At 37.1% G+C, this 21,183-nt stretch overlaps 2 protein-coding genes across 2 annotated transcripts; one reads left to right on the top strand and one right to left on the bottom strand.

The window, feature by feature from the left end:
- The first annotated feature begins 12,938 nt into the window (after positions 1–12,938).
- On the top strand, positions 12,939–17,154 carry msl1b (MSL complex subunit 1b). Its single transcript, XM_055176433.2, has 9 exons — positions 12,939–13,185; positions 13,744–14,466; positions 14,597–14,778; positions 14,884–15,188; positions 15,263–15,327; positions 15,439–15,506; positions 15,848–15,975; positions 16,079–16,151; positions 16,269–17,154. The coding sequence occupies exons 2-9, from the start codon at positions 13,852–13,854 to the stop codon at positions 16,357–16,359; spliced, it is 1,527 nt and encodes a 508-aa protein (XP_055032408.2). The 5' UTR covers positions 12,939–13,185; positions 13,744–13,851; the 3' UTR covers positions 16,360–17,154.
- Positions 17,155–18,495: 1,341 nt separating this feature from the next.
- Positions 18,496–21,152, bottom strand: chmp2a (charged multivesicular body protein 2A). The gene is made up of 6 exons (XM_055176705.2): positions 20,978–21,152; positions 20,177–20,344; positions 19,919–20,098; positions 19,698–19,828; positions 19,536–19,597; positions 18,496–19,444 (listed from the first exon to the last, which is right to left on the bottom strand). The coding sequence occupies exons 2-6, from the start codon at positions 20,342–20,344 to the stop codon at positions 19,323–19,325; spliced, it is 663 nt and encodes a 220-aa protein (XP_055032680.1). The 5' UTR covers positions 20,978–21,152; the 3' UTR covers positions 18,496–19,322.
- Positions 21,153–21,183: the final 31 nt, after the last annotated feature.

Genomic DNA, 21,183 nt, shown 5'->3' on the forward strand with positions numbered 1-21,183 from the left:
GTATAAAAATAATAATAAAAATATAGTTGTCACTTTTCGAAACCTCACTTTGGCTTGGTTAGCTTTTCCATCGAGTTTAGTAACACTTCAGAGTGGGAGGGATTATAGGCGTGTCGTTATGTTTGCGCTGCCTACTGCTGTTACATCATACTATTGAGAGCGTCGTTATTATTTATTTATTTTACAGTCCGCCACAAAATTGAAATTGACCACCACAAATAGATGTTTACACATCATGTTTATCACTACCTCTGTCTCACACGACAGTTTTTGTACAAACACCTGTGGAGTCAGTCCGCTGAGCATATTTAAATTGTATATAAGCATATATGTGGACGTGTGCGTCGCGAATGTTCCGCCACAAACCGCAAGTCTGGAAAAAAAATGGTCTGGGGTTCCTGATTCTCAACCTGTGACTGTTTTTCATTGCTAAAAGGGAGTTTGGGAACTTATAGCAGAGCATAGATGACAACATGTTTGCTCGAGACAGCGCAAGCTAGCATGAAGGTAAAGCCAATCTTTTACATTTTAGCGATGATGCTGGTAGTGACGATTCTCTCAGACCAATCAGTGATCACAGTGTATTCGCATCACGTTTTGGTATCAGCTCGAGTCGCTTGGAACCCCGACCGAGGTGGTACTAAAAAAGTATTGGGTACTACATATTGCACCAAGTGGAAAAGCTCCCAAAAGTAAGCTGACCCGACCCAAACCGTGGAGTACTATGCAATGGAAAAGCACCTGTGGCACTTTTCCATTGCATAGTACTGATGTGTACATTGCAATGGAAGGTACTGGTGGATGTGGAACTTTGAGGAAAGGTGTTTTTTTAAAGGTACCGCGCCAGTGACAACTTTTGAACCTTCTTGTACCTTTTTCTGAGAGGCAACTTCCCACTACACTCTGACAGGGTGGTGGCAAGAAGCATCGCTCATAGTTTTCGTCAGAAAATACAGGATTACGTTTATGGATACCAGTTCACTTTTGGCCAGATCACATCCATCTTTAATCTATTGTTTCAGCAAAGGCAAAATTGAAAGCACATTTCTGTAATTTGGCATGATCTCCTTTAAATGGAAATACCGATCTGCTTTTCTTCAAGAGAGGAGGCGCCCACAATCAGTGTTCAAGGTTTGAGATTAGGAGGGTTTGTTATCTTTCAACTTTAAGGCTGTTTCAAAATACATTTGTCTCAATCTTTGACACAGGAGAAAAATATTTCACATGGAAATGCACATTAACCTGACAATGGTAATTTGTTAACAGGTTTGAGAATAATTTAATTGTGCCTACACACGTAAACCAATCCAAACAAACACACGCACAAGCACACACCTGGACTAGGAATGCTTCACGAAAGCAGTCAGTCATTGCCTATTTCCGTGCAGTAAAAACAAACATTCTTCTAAATCTTTGAGTTTTATCCGATACTCAATTTTGTAATCAAAAGCACCCAATGTTTGCCAAATTCGTGAGTGATATTTTCCTTTTTCCATTTTCTGAGTGCATTGTTATGCAAGGTCCTTTACCTTTTGATAGAGGGTATTGAGAAAGAGCCTGACATTTACCAGCATGTGAACACACAAACAAGCATTTACACCCTCATTTTCGACTCTCATATGCAGTGCACACTGTAGGTAAATCCTGTAGTGCTGTGTTTAATCTATTCAGGGACATCCAATACATTCCTCGCATAAAACAACGCTCTATGAAATTGTCTGCAGGGATGGTCTTAAAGTATAACAGGCACCTGATTTCACTCTTGCTTTGTGCTTATAACTGGAAACATAAAAGAAAATGTGTCTCCTTTAAACACCACCATATCTTAGACATCAATCACAGGCCTGGCATTGGCACAACTCTAAACCGTACCACTGGCTGCATAAACTACAGCTCGTTGATAAAGAGTCTGGCAAGGAAAACATTCCCAGTTCTTCCCAGTGCACATATGTTACTAATCATAGTAGAACCAATCTGATTTACACACCTCATCCCTCGTGTTCTACAGGGTCAAAAGCCAAGCTTCTAATTATTGTTAATTCAGAGCGCTTGTGAATTCGGGCTTCTGAGATTGAGATGACATGTTGGGGTTTTAAGCTTTGAGAAACACACCGCAGAGTTGAAATATAGCCAGTGGCTCCTATTTCATAGCCACTATTCTTAATTTGACATAATGTTTTGTACCAGCAATATTACTACACTGTAAAAATTCCTTGCTGCAGTAACTTTTTTGATGAGTTAGAAGTTGCTATAAATAATAAAAAGTTGTAAGAACTTAAAACTATTCAACTTTATTTTTTTATATATACCAACTCCTCACTAGTCAAAAAAGTTGAAATGGTTTAATTTAAATAATTTATTTAATTCAGGTGCAACAAGGAATTTTTTACAGTGCAAATACCAGAAATCTACTGATTTTGCATGATTCATACAATGAAAGTACTTTACAGTTTATTACTATAAAATACAGTTTATTTCAGTGTTTTTGAATTTACAGCAAAATACCATAGTCTGTAAAAAATATGGACATAGTGTCTGTGATGTTACCCACAGGTTTGTGAAGAGCTTTTTTGAAGCCAATAGTTGGCGGAGCCTGCCGTCTCCATCTTGGTCATGTGTCACCGCGCATCACTTGCTAATAACCGAAAATGGGTAAAGAGGTGAGACGTGGGTAAAGCTGACGTGGCTGGTTGCTGAAACCACGCCCACCTAGCTCGACAGTAGTGACAGCAGTGGCAGTTCACCCGTCACCCAAGTGGCCACGCCCTTAATTTAGCAGAACTCTAAGGCTTAATTTAAAACAGATGAGTTTCAAAAACATTCACCCCCCTTACACTTGTCATGAAGGGCAAAATTAGCCATATAGACCAAAATCACTTTTTGGTCCAGGCTGTAAACATATTATTTGCGGCTGTAATGTTGGGCATAGAGATCGGAAGTTTGCCCCTCACAAAATACTGCCAGTACAGATGCCAGCAATCTACTGCGATTTTACAGCATTAATAACTTTACAGTTTATTACCGTAAAAATAAAATGCAGTGTATTGATAAAAATATAGCTAGAATGCATACGTCACTTTGGATAAAAGCATCTGCCACATGCATTAACAAATATAAATAAATACATTTATAAACAAAAATATTGCAAAGGATAAAGATAGTTCACAAACATGTTATGTGGGGTAAGTTGTCACAAAAGGACCCTTAACCATTTAAAAGCATATAATAAGCTTTTCAAATGAATGTAAATGTGTAATTGGACTCTTGACTCAAAACAGTAAAGGGGACATATCATGAAAATCTGACTTTTATTATGTTTAAGTGTTATAATTGAGTCCCCAGTGCCTCTATCAACCTAAAAAATGTGGAAAAAGAACAACCCAGTAACGTAGTTTTGGTAAACAATTCTCTGCAAGCATGTGAAAAAGGATTGCGTTGTCAGAAGGGAAAAGACCCCCTTGCACTATCCAACCACGGCACTGCCATTTAGTGCAGAGGTCAGCTCATTTGCATTTTAAAGGACACACACAAAAACTGCACATTTTGCTCACATTTACAAAGTGGCAATTTTAATATGCTATAATAAATCATCTCAGTGGTGGACGGTGACTTTTTTTTTCCGAGTGCGCTCGATGCGAAGTTCATCACAACATGTATGAAGCCTGCCATGTGTGTGGTTCTTTTTCTCAAAATATGAGATCCTGTGTGCATCACGTGTTTGTCAAAATAAGTGCCTGCTGCAGACGCGTTTGAAGGGTTTATGATTAAAGAGACGCTCGCGTTTGCCAGATACTCCCTCAATCTCATGCGTAATCAGAGTTTACTGTTAAGGGAGTGTCTTACGTGTTTCTTGTGAACCTGACCGTCTCTTTTATCATAAACGGTTTTGACGCGTGTGCAGCAGGCACTTATTTTGACAAAACACGTGATGCACATGGTTTACATGACGCAACAAACACATATTTGGAAAACGCAAGCAACACACATGACACTCCGAACACTTATTTTTAATTAGCGCCCCTGGGATGAGCAGTCACGAGCCGCCACTGAATCATCTATGTGGTATTTTGAGCTGAAACTTCACATACGTACTCTGTGGACACCAAAGATTTTTTGACATCTTAAAAAAGTTTGTGAAATGTCCTCTTTAAAGTTACCGAATGAGATAAATCCTTTCTTTTTCCCACATCCACGGCCTTCACTGTGTACAAACAACCCGCTGTAATAATGGATCTGTCAGTCTGCATCTCTGGCTCTCTGGAGAGGCTGAGTTAAGACAGATTTGCACCCCAGGTCAAAAGAACTCCAACAGGGCATGTTACCCTGCAACAACAAGTCTCCTCAACCCGGAGCTTAACCCTCACCCACCATGGCACTAATACATAGGGGGGTGCAGAGTGGTGGTCCCCCAACTGCTCTCCAAAATTAGGCTGCAGAGACATACATGTGGGATGACAGCTTAAAGTTCATTTTGAGTGCTTGGTAGCAAGGATCATTAATTAGACTCATATGTAGGAGAATGGAGATAAGAGGCTGGTATGGTGTAACAGAACAGAGAAGTATAAGTTAAGCAAATGTTTTTTAAAGTCAGTGTAAAGTCATTTCAGATAATGGTTTCTTTCTAAACACATTAAAAATGTTAGAAATGTATTGCTGAAAATACATTTCACAAACTAATAATATTGAATTGTGGAGTTGTGCCATTAAACAGTTTTCCACATTTCTTTGGACAGTGCAGGATTACTATTTTATTATAAAACGGTGGCTCAGTGACGCACTGAAGCCAAAGAGCATGGCACTGCCCCTACACAATCGTGAGCATCCTTTCAGGCTGTAGTGGTATTTGAAAGTTGAGAGACGGCAGCTTTCCCGCAAGTGGGCGTTGTTTCGCCCGCGGACACGCCCCCATCGTTTGAAAGCAGAGAACTACTTATTTTTCCCATATTTCAATAACTTATTTTATTTACTTGCTGGGTTTTTTGTCATTTAAATTCGGCTGGGTGGTTAATAACACATTTTGTGGTGTGACAAACATCCCTTTACACAGATAGGTCTCTGTTCATTATGATCGTTGCATATTTGCTTTTGACCGATATAGTGATTTATTTTACAAAATTGAATTAAAATTCTTACCTTTGGTGAAAGTGCTCCCCTAGAGGACTCAACTATCATTTTTACATTAACATCAAGACTCCTGCTGACATTGTTCACGGGCCATGGAAATGCCTCCTGCTGCTTTTACACCTGAAGTCCATCCATCCCTCACACTTTCTCTCTTAAAGTATTTAGATTCTCTTGCTTTGCCAGAGAAAACAGAGCCTTCATAGACAATATTTCATCTTTTTCAAGCTTTTTTAAAGCCAAATGTCAGACACAAATCCACTTTAGGGTTCAAAAACTGGCAGTCTTGCCTCTACCTTTGAAATATGAGGATTAAAGTGGATAAATTTATTCAGAACAGTTTAAATCTATGGAATGCATTTTTGAACCAAATAAAATGGTAAATAGTTAAAAATGTAAAGCATTATTATTCTTTCTAACATATCATGTGACCATGTCTGACTTTAACTGGGTCTTCACAGACTGGGTTACATTATAAACTATACAGTTATTATAAAGGAATGTATTTATCAACTTTTTTTTCGAGGGTGCTCGATGCGAAGTTCGTCACAACATGTGTAGCCTGTCATGTGTGTGGTTCGTAATTTCAAAATATGTGTTCTGCGCGTCGAGTGATCCTATGTGCATCACATGTCTTGTCAAAATAAGTGCCTGCTGCAGATGCCTCTAAAGGGTTTATGTTAAAAGAGAAGCTATACTCGCATAATCTCATGCGTAATCAGAGTTTACTATTAAGGGAGTGTCTTGCGTGTATTTTGTGAACGTGATCATCTCTTTTATCATAAACGGTTTTGACGTGTGTGCAGCAGGCACTTATTTAGACAAAACACGTGATGCACATGGTTCACATGATGCAACAAACACATATATTGAAAACACGAGCAACACACATGACACTCCAAACACTTATTTTGAATTTGCGCCCCTCGGATGAGCAGTCACGAGCCGCACCAGAGACAAAACTCGACTTGACAACTAATAACTAAAAACAGATCAATTGAATCAGTCTGATGAAGCCGCGAAGCTCATCCACACAGCTGTTGGTTTGAATATCAGAAAATACACATCTTCAAAAGATGACATCCAAATATTTTTATCCCCATTCCTGTTCTGGCTTTCATTTCCTGCCCCTAGGAGAAGGGCGTGATGTGTGGAGACCTGGAAGTCCATGCAGAACATCACATGGCTCTGGTTTAAGGGGAAAATCAAACACAGTTGTGGGCAGGCACCGATTTAACCAAAATAGGTACTTTAATCATTTTTATGGATGGAGGGAGTTTACAGCCTTTATATGTATTTATGTACTCTCGGCCTAGGAGAGAGGCATAAATCATGTCGTCCCTGCAGGAGAGGAGAAAAGAGAGAGGAGGAGAAAAGAGACAACTTCACAATCATTACGTATTTGAATGAATGACACTTTACAAAAATAGTTTTATTACCACCAAAACTGAATACGTACACTAATTTGGGTAGGAAGCATTTAGAAACCGTGCCAAAAGTCAGACGATTCACCTTCATTATTTAAATGAACAGACCCCATTAGTCTCCTTTTTACAAACCAATTAGCCCATCAGACCAGGTGTTGGCATAAAAAGGGGGCTTTTGTCACCTCAGAGTGAACTTTGTTGTGGAGGAACTCGAAAAGCTTTCTCCATCCCTCCCACACAGAGTATTTTACTAGTCAACTCCGGCCGCCGCAGAAATAATAATAGGGTTGGTTTTTGGAGGTTGAAAATAAACAGGACGGGTCCTTGAGCTGTAAACCTGAAGTGGGGAGTGTTGTTTTTGTAACCATGGCTTTCGAAGCTCCACGGAGAGCTTATGGTGAATTGACTGGGTCTGAGTCACTCCCTCCGCCTGGTTACAAGACCTTTGTGTTTGTTTTTCACTCATTTGTTTGCCTGTCCAAAGGTACACTTGACCCCCTTGTCTTTTCTCTGAACACATTTAGGCAATTAGTAAAGGAAATTGAGCATTTTTATAGCTCATATACCCAAACAAAAGTTTGTTATAAAAAGGTGCCAAAGAATGCATCGATACAATATGTTACATATGATATTTACATAGAAGGTATGTGACTTTATTAAGTGCAAACAGTTTTACATGTCCATTTACAACCCCAGGATTTGTCCCCAGAGTAAAATGATCTATTACCTTAAAAGGTTTTCAGTAGCTCTGTGTGTGTGCAAACAGACCTTATGTTTTAGCCTGCTATCAGACAGACGAAGATACAGATTTTGAAGAATAATCAATTATTTAGTGATTTAAAATGGACGTTTTGTATAACGTAACTGTATGGTCAATAGCAGCCTAAAAAAGCTAGCATATAGCATTAATTAGCATATAGCGCTAACTCAGCATCCACAACTTTGTTTTTAGCATTGTTATAAACATCGTAATTAATTTAATGTTGGGGCGTACATCACAACTTTAACTTCACAGTCACTGTTATGTTGAGATTGGCCTGTTTTCCAGTGGTCTTTTGCATGCATGAAGTTTACATAAGTAGGAGGAAACAATCATGTTTGAGGCTCACGATATGTCATCATTACCATGTGAACTCAAGTTATTATTCATCTATGCCTAAGGTCATGTCAAAGATGTCAGAGTTCATGAATAATAATATTGAGCTCTGCTCTGAGGCTCATGTCAGTAGCTCACATTAGTAAACATTTTAACAACTTTGTAATTAATCTAATGTGTAATTTAATGTTGGGGGCGCACATCTCGACTGTGACATCACAGTCAGTTTTATGTTGAGATTGGCCTGTTTTCCAGCAGTCTTTTGGGTGCACAAAGTTTACATAAAAATGAGAAAACAAACGTGTTTGAGGCTCACGATATGCCATTATTACCATGTACAGAGCCCTTATTATTCATCTATGCCTATGAACATAGAGTTTTTTTATTTTATGGCACCATCAAAAAGTAAGTTACCATTTTGCCTCAATATTTTGAGTTTATTCAATTAAAAAAAAAATTTACTCAAAAAAGTTGTCTAAAAAATTTAAATTAAACCAGTATTTTAATTTGAATTTAGGGATGCACCGATAGGATTTTTTGGGCAGTTGGTCTATTAGCTAGTTTATTTCTGCATCAAATTATTTTTACTGAACATGGATTGGATCTAATTAACATTCAACTGACCAACATAATAATAGAGGCACAAATTAAGCTAAAACAAATATAATAAGACAGCATGACAATCTTTAAAGGTGGTTTTTGCTATTCAGCATTTATTTTATTAACATCATTAACTCATTTTTTTTACATATAATGGATTTCTTTATGCAGTTAATTAATAAACAATCAGTATCGGCCTTTCTCGTGCTATTGCCGATATGCCGATAGTTTCAAATTCATCAAAAATCGGCCGATAAATATCGGGGGCCGATACATCGGTGCATCAGTTGAATTAACTCAAACTTTTAAGGCAACTAGGTAACTTGCTTTTACCTTTTCTTACAATGTATTAACCACACTGTTAACTTAGATATTGTCTTTACTTAAACAATCAAGTAAACATCACTTAATATTTTCTGTTTTGAAGCCAAAGCTTAAAAAGTTTAGTTGATTTAACTTTTAAGCTTACAAAATCCATTAAACTAAAACATTCAAGTAAAATAAACTTTTGAAAATTATTAGTTTATTTTGCTTTTTCACAGAATAAAAACTGATAAGAACTTTCACTACTTAAATATTTGTTAATAAAATGTCATATAGGTTCAAGCTTTTATATTATTGATGTTGTTTTGTAAATGATCATTTTGTGAAGTCACCGTTCAGGTGATCAGTGTTTCCGTACATGAACCCTGTTCAGAACATTTTATTTTAATTCTCTTCACAGAACTGACAATGTATGGCAAAAACACAGTTTTTCTGTGTGTGTTTCTGTGGAGAATCACGTTTAATTAATGATTGACTTAAAGTTAATCATTAATTTTGTGTTATAATACCATTTATAACATCAAAAGTAGCCTACTATAAAGTGATAAAAGCTAAAGTTATATGCAACGGGTTTCCTCACAAATTTCTAGTAATGTCAATTAATCTGGGTTAAGAGTGCAGGATTATTGGAAGACATTAAAACATTAAGTCTATTCAATTTAAAAATTGTTGTTAGAAACTTCAATTAAAGTTTTTAAGTAATCCTTACATACATTTTTAGGGCAAGTTATCTTCATTTTTTAAGTAAACTCAACTTATCTGGGTTTACAGTCCAAGATGTTTTGAGGGTGTGGGCAATTTAAAAATCAAGGGCGGATATAGCATTTGGATGGTCTGGGCTGTTTCAAAAGAAAAAGTACACTTGTATTTTAAATTTGTATTTTCACAATCCCCTTTCTTTGAATGTACTTTGACCCAATTGAAATGGAAGGTGTCTGATGCAGAATAAACTTTGAATAGGCACCTATAGTTGACCATTCATTTCACAAAGAGAAAGAGAGATATATAAAGAGTAAAATAAGTGTTGTTGAATTGTGAATCTAAAAAGTGTGTTTGCAGTGTCTGATATTATTCATATAATTCTTGATCATCAGAATCTCTTAATGTATCTAATATTTACAGCCATTACCCTTAAAACACTATGGAGAGGTTGATGCACCCTAGAAAACTTTCATGTAAACCAATCTGTAGTTAATTCAACCAGATCAACATCACAAACAAGAGGAAATGAAGAGATGAAAGATAATAAAGGATAAGAAGAATTCAGAAGGAAACAATTTCTCTTCTATAATTTTTTTGTGCTTGTGCCCTTTTGAAGTAGTTCTCGCCATCATTAAGCAGGAAGAGCGAGAACTCTTTCCAGAAGAGGAGAAAGGAAATTTAGCAGTAACACATGAGAGGAGAATCAGAATCAGATATGGCAAGCCAGTGTTGCCTTACAACTAAAACCACAAGAAGTGTCTCAGCAATATTTTGACACCTGATCTCTGACTATTTCAAACAGGTTTTACATGACTGCACAGAAAAATCAAAAGTTCACATGTAGGGCTCAAATAATTTACACTAAATACGGAATTTGATCAGGGTGATCAAATTATTAAGAAGTGGATCAAATGACGCACCTCTCAGCAGTTTTAGTATCATAACCACAGAATGTAAGTTATGTATTACAGGCTTTTTTGACCTATGAACAGAAATGAAGATAATAAATTTTGTATTTACTCCAAGTGGGATACTGAAAAACAACAGCTATGCTATAAATTATAAAAATTCAATTGAATTAGCTTAAACACAACCACCAAGGTCACTCACGTTTAAAGCCAGTATCTGAAAATACAAAGAAGCACGACAATACAGATGCTATTAAAAACAAACAAACAAAATGAGTTATGTGTAGAGGACGAAAGGCCTGGAAAACAAATGTAGACAAAAGGTGCATTTGCTTAAGTAAATACAGACGCAGGGTTCTAAATGTTATAAAGTGGGATCTACTGTGATGTTCTCATTCTGGCATTGACCAAGAAAGTTAGAAAAGTCATCAAACATCAGATAGAAAATCCTAACGTTTACCGGCCTCCAGGATCCATTGTTCTGAATTTATCAGCTCTTTTGAGTAAAACCCAAACCTGTTCAGCACTGGACTGGAGGCTGGCAGTATAATGGCTTTTAGCCAAGCGTGCTAACTGTGCAGCAAGAGAGTCTCCACTGTGCCAAACTGTGTTGAAATTAACCCAGTAATCAGAAACATTATGTTCTTGTGGGGAGAGCCCAGGCGATTGGCAGATGGCTAAGAGCATTGGAGAGTATACCTGCCAAACGTTAGCCTGTTCTCCTCTCCCTCTGTGAAAGCCATTGTAAAGAGAAGAGAGGTGCACCCCTGTGTATCTGCAGCATATGGCAGGGTAAATATTGATGGTTATTATAATTATGAACAGCATACGCTCATAATTAATCATACACATGCTCGCATCTTCAAGACTTAAGCAGACATTTGCGCATTATGCAAGGAGAATATGACAGATGCCACAAGGCCTGCAGTGGTCTGCTGTGTCTGGTGATATGACGGCTTAATCTGTAATATTAAGTGTTTCAAACCATTGAACTTCAATAACTCATAGGGACCTTAAAGTGCTGTAATGAACAGGAATGGTAACACAAAAGGCTTTTGAGGTACAGTTTAATTTAAAGAAGTTTTTTTATTTTCAATTGATCAAAACAACTAAAAGTACAGTTTGGTTACCAGGGTCACTTCTATGAAAGTAGTAGTAAACTTTTTTTCAATAAAGCTAAATTTATTTTACTGTTTATTGCTGCTTTATTCCATCATACCAGGCACAGATCAGTCATAAATCTTCACATCATAGAAGATACGGATGGGTTATGAACATGAAGGCACTCTTGATGTTTTAAGTCCTACAAGTTCATAAAAAATGCCCAAGCTGTCATCGGGGCAATATCCTTTTACAAGGTCTAAATATGTACATAGGTACAGACAGTTAGTTCCAATATGTACATTTAAGGTAAACTTTATGGGTGCTTTTTGAGAGGGTACCGCCCCAGTGACAGTTAGGAACATGTTTTGACCATTTATTTTGCCAATGTAACACTACAGTAAGAAGCTACACTAGGATTGTACAAGTGGTCAGATATAAATGTATACAGTTTTTTGAGAGTACATTGGATTTATCAAGGCCATGCCATGATAGGTTAGGATTTCTTCTGCGCACTGTCACAAAGGACATTCCTCAATTTTAATATTTATTTATTACATATTTTATATTAGCTTGGCTTTTTCTATGTATGTTAACATTTTAAACAATGATAAAACATCAAAAAGGTGGGAGACCCCTACCTCTACCTGACTTATGTTTTTATCGCTCTCATAAATCCTGAGCTTCAGTTATTTCATCTGTTCAGAGAGTGTGAAAAAACATTGGAGAGATCTCATTCATTGTACTTCATGAACAGATACCATTACTCTCAAGGTCTCTCCACTGTCCAATAATCATGTGCAATCCCATTTCATCCATGTTTACATACTCCTCTCCTGCACAGATTACATTTAGCCTACTTACTCATATATCTGGAAATCCATATATGCCATTTACAAATGCTGCTGTTTTCTGTCATTTTTTATATGTTTTCTGCATAAATGAAGCAATGCTATGTGCAAACTCATTCAGATTCAAGTTACATCTCAAGGCATATGGCTAGTAGATTTGTGTGTCATTACAAATCATATTTAACAGGTTTAATATGTAAAGATAGCAAGATAAATATTAACCATATAATTTTTTAATATTCTTAAAATTAAAAACAGATATGCATTATCAATTGCTAAATATGGTGTTTGTTCTTTGTCACATTGCATGAGAAGCATTAAATAACAACACAATTACGTTTGGACAACTTTATAGGCACTAAAAGGACATATTATATTTCCTGTAATATCTAAACAGTTTTAAAGCTTATGCAAAGTGCATTAGAAATTGAGGATGAGGGAAAAACAGTTGTACTACATCGCCCTCTGTTGATAAAATTACTTATGCACAAGTGCTCTTTGGCGTGCCAATCGGCGCATAACATCAAGGTACCGCGAGAACGATTCGAAATCATACAGAGTTTTTGGTCTCGCGGTACTTTGATGTCATGTCTCGATCATTCTGCGCAGCGCCGTATGAATACACTTTTTATGAATATCATAATCCAACCGCATATTTAAAATTTACCGTATAAACTATACATTTCAAAATTACACTCATAGGAAAATACGTTCTATTTTTCAAAAAGAATCTGTACCAGAGCACAGTAAAAAAACGTCACCGGAAATGATGTTGGCGACGTTCCTGCAAACTGTTCACGGTATGATCCATATTTCCTCCGTCACACAATTATTGTTCCCATGCCAACGGTATCCTGACCAGTCTCTTTATACTGGAAGCTTATCGGGAATTAAACACTAAAATTAAAAACTTAATTTAATCAATTTTTCAAAACAGCAGCACACCGAAGGTAAACATTGCTCACACGGCGCATGCGTGCATGGCATCGGCAATCGGATGTTGGGACATTGCGCAGAGGATTCAGTCTGAAAATGGGCGACAGACATCAATAAAAGTAAAATAATGTGTTTTTTAAGATATTTTTTGTATAACCATTAGGGGTTTCTACTTGGGTGAGTTGTAACGATCTATATGACTTGCGGTGTTAAGTAGACTTCAAGCCGTTGTCTTTGGGAAACGACTATATTGTATTACCTCGTTTGCTAACAGCGGCTAGCTAGCCATGGGAATCAAAATGGAGGCGCATTATTTATCACACTAGCTGAAGTGAAATCATTAATATCTCTTGGAGCATAAATGCATCTTAAACTTTTACCTCGCATGCTTTAGAAACTTAGTCGCACAAGTTGTAATATTAGTACATTTTGTGTTTATCTTTGCACAAAAGCTAGCCAAGTTCAACATGCGGCGAGCTGTTATTTATTAACATGCAATTTATTTCTAGTTAATGGGCAACATTTTAAATGCTATGCCAGAGAACATGATATTATACAGTGATTTCATTTTAATTTAGGTTAGATTTCTGCTGTCAGGCAGGTCTTAAAGCAAATACAGGTTTGTTTGTTATACAGTTGATTCTAATGGAAAAATAACTGTTTTGTTTTGTTTGCAGGTACAGGTCTGAAGACACGAGTAAGATCACCTATCATATGAGCCACTGAACAAGTTGATATGATTTCAATTGGAGCCATGGTTTATAGAGTAGAGGTTGTTCTTCAACATGAATATGCGCCCCGATTGCTTTTCTGAAGTGGGATTATGCATGAATAACCTTGACTTGAGCCCATCAAAAACAGGACCGAAGAGTGTCCGAAGAGGTTCTTCAGTCTCAGAGCCACAAGATACTGTTGGTGATGCGCCCGACGACACCAGACAGCATCTGATCTTGGACAAAAGTGGGAAAGCTAAAAGGACTTCATTGCCTGTAAAGCTCGGCAGAAGTGTAGCTGTAGCTTCAGAGGCTGGCTCTGAGGGCACAGTAACACTGTCCTCTCAAGCTAAACAAATGGGGGGTGAAGGCACCCCTGTAAAAAGTAAAACTCCTCTTGGACAGACCAACACTATTGACAATAAGCCAGACTTTGTATCAATGAATTCGCATAGTAATTCTAGAGACCCTGTGGGTGAGAAAAGTGTGAAGGGCTTAGAAACTATGGGGGTATCACATGATCACACGGACGGTAAAAGGACAAATATGAGGAAGATTGCGGGTCACTCTCAAGCCACTTGCCTTAAACAACTCCTTTTGCTTCAACTGGATTTGATAGAGCAACAACAGCAACAGCTGCAGTCTAAAGACAAAGAAATAGAAGATCTCAAATCAGACAGAGACACGGTATGTGGTTTATCATGCTTATAGAAAGAGTAATGTTTCTAATACTCTTGAAAAATGTAGGGTTTGTAATCTTTTCTTCAATTTAAATATGTTTCCTCATGTTGTTTCTGTGTGACCCGACTTAAAACAGTTGCTCGCCCGTATTGAGAGGATGGAACGGCGTTTGCAGTTGGTAAGTAAGGAGCCTCGTGATAAGAGGCTCTTTCAGCCATTAGAGAGATGGGTCCCTGACACGGAGGACTTTTGGGAATCAGATTTGGGGGACAGCCCGAAGACCGAGACACCTAAATCGGGTGGCAAGGGGCAAAAGAGGTAACGAACGGCAGATTCTTCTGTTATTCCTCAATCATCGTTCTCGCCTTCATGTGGCTTCTACTTGACTTATGTGGCCTCGCCTGTTGTAAATATTTTGTCTAGGAAGTTCAGCTTCTTGGACAGTAAGACGCAGAGGTCAAGGGGTAAGGCTTCACGAATGACCCCTCAAAAATTAGACATGGGTGAGACATCGACATGTCAGCGTGACCTGCGAAGCAAGGAGACTCCAAAGAAAGGGAATGCTGCAAAAACATCCGGAGAGGCGTCTGCGCAGCCAAAGGGAAAAGGAAAAAAAGAACCTGAAGAACCGTACATGGCAACCAACGAGATGTATGTATGCTGCTGGCACCAGCCCCCGGACTCTCCATCGCTTGAAGCTTCTCCAAAGAAAGAGGAAGAGGTTGCTAGTAAGTGCTTGGCTCAGATATAAATTGGCAGTCATGTGAATTTATAAATTCTAATTTTAAAAATATCGCTTCAGTTCCATCGTGGAGGGAAAATGTCATAGATCCCCTTGAGGAGGCGGATGCATCTGACATCCCTGAGGTAAGATTCATTAGATTATGCGCACACATAGTAGCACCATATGTGTCTTCTACATAAATCTAGGTTTCTAAGGAACTTTTTTTTACCTTGTTGTGTGTGTTAATTCTGTAGAACCTTGATGACGGTGTTTTTCTGAAACGGCATGCAAAGCTAGAACTGGATGAGAAGAGACGAAAAAGGTGGGACTTTTGATATTTACTTTTGCCTTTATGTTAAAGGAATAGTCAATTTTCTTAAAAGAAAAATCCAGATAATTTACTCAACACCATGTCATCCAAAATGTTGATGTCTTTCTTTGTTCAGTCAAGAAGAAATTATGTTTTTTGAGAAAAACATTGCAGGATTTTTCTCATTTTAATGGACTTTAATGGACACCAACACTTAACACTTAACTCAACACGTAACTCAACGGAGTTTCAAAGGATTATAAACGATCCCAAACGAGGCATAAGGGTCTTAGGTTAAATTCAGGCCGAAAATCCTGTAGTGTGAAAATCCTTATTCATGTTTTTCCTGCCAGGTGGGACATTCAGAGAATACGTGAGCAACGCATGCTTCAAAGACTGCAGCAGCGCACAGAGAAGAAAAAGGTTAATGTTCAGGAGAGCCAGCCTGAGGTGTCCTCATTTTACCCTGATCCAGAAAATGGTACGCCCTTCACATTCACACTTGTTATACACATTTAATTGCATTTATAAACAAATAAAGGGGTTTCTGTAATTTTACTGGTTCTGTTTTACCTTGTTTATAGTGGAGTATATTGAAGTTACACCCTTTTTGCCTGTAGTGGCCTTCGGACAGCCTTTGCCCAATTTGCCCGCACAGTAAGAACATTTTTCCTTTGTGAAAACTTGCAAATCAAACGTTTTTGAATCATTTAAGTTTTACTACTTTATAAATCAAAAGCCATGTTGATAATTTCTATCTTCTGTTTCTTTCAGGAACTTCAAGCTGCCATGGCTTGACGAAAAAAGTCGATGTCGCGTTGAAAATCCGAAAAAACAAACGCCCCACAGAACCTGTCGGAAATGAGTGGCAGAGACTCTGAAACTGTGTCCCGAGTGCTAGACACAGAAGTCTACATACGGTTAGGGAACCAAAGCGGTTAGGGATGCTGTTTATGCAGGAATGAAATGAAGTTAGCAGGATTACAGCTGTGTTGCTGTCACAATAAGACACCAACTGCCATGCAAGCTACTATTTAACACGCAACAAGTGTGTGGCCTTGATTTAATTTTAAATCTGTAGTCTTGTTCTGCGTACTTTCACTGAGAAGAAGTCATATTGTTTGTGGCAGACTCCGCTGCAAATAAAGTTTCAATGTGCACTAAACTGTGGCAATGGAGTATTGTTGCACATCTGCATGTGATCCCTCAATATAATAAATAGTCTTGAGAATGGCTTGGCTTGTTTTTAGAATTGTATGCATGAATGTCTTGTTAAATCTTATGCCCTAAAATCTACACATTTTTGTTAGCATAACATAGACATTTAGACAACAAAGAGCAGAATTAGAATGAGGACGCTGACATGTTTAGAAGACTAGCAAGCATTTTTGTTTGATCTAGATGTATGCTAGGAGTAAATGTGATCTTGTTAGTAATACAAACCTTTTCAGAGTCCTTTCACTTCTTCCTGAACGTGTACAAACAAACCTTTTGTAATTAATATCACACATTGGCTGTAAATAAAAAACATTGCTGTTATTTTTTTATTTAATGTCAAAATGTTGTATGTCCAGTATAGATATATTGATAGCATTATTTACGAAATAATTTGTTTTTCAGAAAAAATAATAAAATGCATTTGGTGATTTCATCTTTTCAATTAGTTGTCTATATTTCTTATTGTAGCATTTTGTTGTAGTATATTTTTATTATTAGGATATTTGCCATTATAGTGCTGCAGGGGCAGCATTGTAAAATCAGACATAGGTCTGTACAGCATTTATAAGGGTTTTGATTAAGCCAGAATTTAGGCCTCACATTAGGAATTTAGGCGTTTTTTACATAGCTTACAAAAACATGGTGTGCATCTTGAGACAAAACTATGACACTGATTTATGTCAGTGCAAGCTGTTTTTAAGACTTAAATCCTGTTTGGGAAACTGCCCCTCGTTGATAGCATGATTTAAATGATACTTTGTTTGTTTTTAAATTAATCAAACAAACTTGCTCATTTACTTTGATCCAACCACTGCCAACAGGGGTTTCACACAGATCCAACAGACTCCAACAAATCTGTTTGTTAAATCATTGTGAATTGGCCTTTATAAACAAAATCTGTCTGTTCCCATATTTTTCTATTAATATAAGTGTACGCAAAACAAAATGAAGAGCAAGATGCAAAACCCTTGGATGGAAGTGCGTCTGACATGTTTTCTTATAAATGAGCATTGTTTGTTATGTTTAAGTTTGTTAGTGATTGAAATGCTTTATTTTCACAAAGGCCACTCATTTCAAAAACATTTCATTGGTATTTAATCTAGATTATTTCATCTTTTGCTGCAAAAATCTCCACAAAGTCTCCAGTTACAGTCTTTTCTGAATAAAGGTAAATGTCTCAAAAATTGGGTCAATATCCTAATATATTCAACAAACCTCCTTTAACCGGGTAAAGACAAAATCTATGCCGTAGCCTACAGTGTAGATTGACGCACACCTGGTGGATAGTGGATGGCCATGGTGGATTTGGGATTTCTGAATGCCCTGGAGCTAGGATTAAGTGAATTTGAAGCAAAAGTTTTTGATTAACATTTTGGGGTGGTTTCCCAGACAGGGATTAGCTTAAGCCAGGACTAGGCCTTAGTTTAATTAGGAAATATAACTAGTTTTAACAAACATGCCTTTGCTAAAAACATTAATTGTGTACATTTTGAGGCAAAACAAAGGGCACTGATGTATTTTAAGATATGTCAGTGCAAGTAGTTTTCAGTTTGGACAGCTCTTACATTTATTTTAGTCTAGGACTAGTCTAATCCCTGTCCAGGAAACCGCCCCATAATACGTGCCAAGAGCATTTGGTTAATATCATCTTATTTTTGACGGAGGTGGCATTTAGCGGCTTTTGCATCTGGGCTCTGCATATGTAACCCAAACTTTAGTAAAATTCACCCAAAATTCCCAATTAAGAACAAAATATTGCACATAGCAGTCAAGTACTTCATGGTAAATGTGAAAAAAAGTTTATTAAACCATAATGTAACAAAACCATAACGTAACAAATTAATTTTTCAAAATATAGCTACCACCACTTTTTATTTTACTATGAGATAAATACATTGATAATTCTTTTTATATTCAATGATTCTTTATTTTCTGAAAAAATAGCATTAGAAGACTGTCTCCAATGAGCCTCATACAAACTAATGGGATTATGAATAATAATAATTTGATGAACAAGTCTGGGTGTTAGGACTAACGATTGAATCACTTTAGGAAACAAATACTGCATATAAACCACCACATTTATTGTCTATATATCTTTAAAAGTTCCTAGTAGTATAATAGCAAAAGTATTTTGAAAAGACAATATATATGGACAGACTGAAAAACTGCAGCAACTTGATTTTGAACCATTTATATTAAAGTTCAGTATCACAATGCACATTTATTAGACCCATGAAATGATAAATCAGTTTTTATTGTAATTAAAATTAGTGTTAGTTTTCCTCAAGTTGGAAACCTTGCATTCCTGGGCAACAGATTCTTTGTTGATCACCTTCCGAAAGCATCTGTTTAAACAGAGGATTCGAAAGCGGTCTGATGCATTGCATCTTCATTTGGGTTACTTGTTTGGTAGAGTAATATATATATACAGCACATCCTAAAAGGAGTCAGAAAAAATAGACGCATAAAAGCGTCAAACATCAGAAAAATAAAACAAGACCGCATCCACATAATGTACCTCCTCATTAGCATCAGTCTAAATCTTGATAAAGGAAGCTTTACACAAACATTTCCATGTGTCAAACTTTACTAAATGTCTCTAAATTCTCAGTCTCTCCTGAGGTTATTCAGCCTCTCCTCCAGGTCAGCATCAGCATCTGCCAGTGTGGGCTGTGGTTCAGCTTTCTTTCCAGCGGCAACCGAAAGACTTCCGCCAGTAGAAGGCAGGTCTGTTTCAATGAAATGACAAAACCAATATGTGAACATCTTGAGAATTATAGTCATGTTGATGCATAGCAACTGTGGTACTTGTATCCTTACTTGAAAGTTCGTCAGACAGATTCAGACCCAGCTCATCCAAAACTTGAGAAACCACAGCATCGCTACATTTAGAGCAAAAGAGATTTTATGAGATTGATGTTGACATCTTACAGCTCTGTATAAATATAAATTCATTATTCATTGTATACAAGTTACACTTACCTCTCCTCTTCATCGTCTTCATCTCCCATTGCATCATCAATTGCATCATTCATCATTTCCTCCTTCATGTCCATGATTTCACTTTGGCGTTCAAACTCCATCATGATCTTCTGAATTTGTGGCAACTTCAACTGGATTGAGAAAAATGAATTTAATCTTTATTTCTGTTTTCTACAGAAGTAAAGATATAAAGATATTTACTTATAATATAGCAATTCTACCTGTTTGTTCATGGTGGCCATAGCTTTGGTGACTCCTTTCATCGCCTGTGCCATGCTGTTGTTTGATTTAAGGGTTTGAATTTTAAGGCTAACAGCTTGAATGTTGGCTCGCATCATGATGAATTTCTTAACGTATCGCCTTGTGCGAACCAAGTCCTTAGCCATAATCTTAACAGCATCCTGTAATAAAAAAAGTAAAGAATTTAGACTTCAGCCCTCAAAAAAAGTGAATTAAAGATACTTACTCTCCGTCCTTACCATCTGTCCTTGCTTGGCCATTTTTTTAATGTCAGCAATAATTTTCTTTTCCTGTTGCTCCATTCTCTGGCGTTCTCGGTCTAGATCTCTCATGGCTCGATTAAGTGCCCTCTGATTCTGTCTAAGCATCTCCTCCGGAGTCTTTCTCTTTCCAAACAGGAAGTCCATCTTAACAAAACAAATGAGAAATATTAATTTAGTCCAGACGTTTGCCATAAGTGTAACATTTGTCTTTCGTCTAGTCTTTTTGTTTGAACATAAAATGTTCAGGCTGGATAAAAAGTAATATTGAGAAAGATTTCCCTGACGCCAGAAAGTATTTTCAGAACTAAAGAAAAGAAGATCAAGTCACAGAAATGGAATTCTGACTTCCACAGGTGCTTTCATGAATGACGAGCATATGACACAATGACATCATCCTTTACAGGTATACCATTTCTTAGTAAAGGTTATTACAGCTATTCTCAGTTGACATATTTTATACACTATAAATCAAGTGACGTTAGCCATTCGGTAAAAAATAATGATCGTTCACATTGCGTCCTCGATTTAGGATGGTACAACTTTGAACAAGCTTACTTCAGACAGTTAGACAATGGATCAGGTCATTAACAGTTAGTACAATAAATATTAATACAAACACGAAAATACATTGATCAGTAACATCCTGAACAATTACATACTGAAAATGTATCACACTTAAGAACTAACTTTAATAATAATAAGCTAATGAAGCTAAATTTAGATGAGCAAATGAAGAAAACTGTGAGGCCTCTGACCCCACATCACCGTCGGTTTTACCTTAACTTTTCTTTACGTAGAAAACGTCTGTAGAAATGAGAGATTGAAGCGGCTGAAGAGACGAAATATTACGCCGCCGTTTATTTCTTATAGCCCTTATTTAAAGTTACCGTCGACCCACCCGATTGTTTTCACCGCTCTAACTTCCGCATCTGAATGTCAATACTTCCTTTCTATAGTTCTACGTCACAGGATATGACATATGT

This window comes from Misgurnus anguillicaudatus, chromosome 4 (assembly GCF_027580225.2).
Source record: "Misgurnus anguillicaudatus chromosome 4, ASM2758022v2, whole genome shotgun sequence".
In the NCBI taxonomy this organism is placed as follows: domain Eukaryota; kingdom Metazoa; phylum Chordata; class Actinopteri; order Cypriniformes; family Cobitidae; genus Misgurnus; species Misgurnus anguillicaudatus.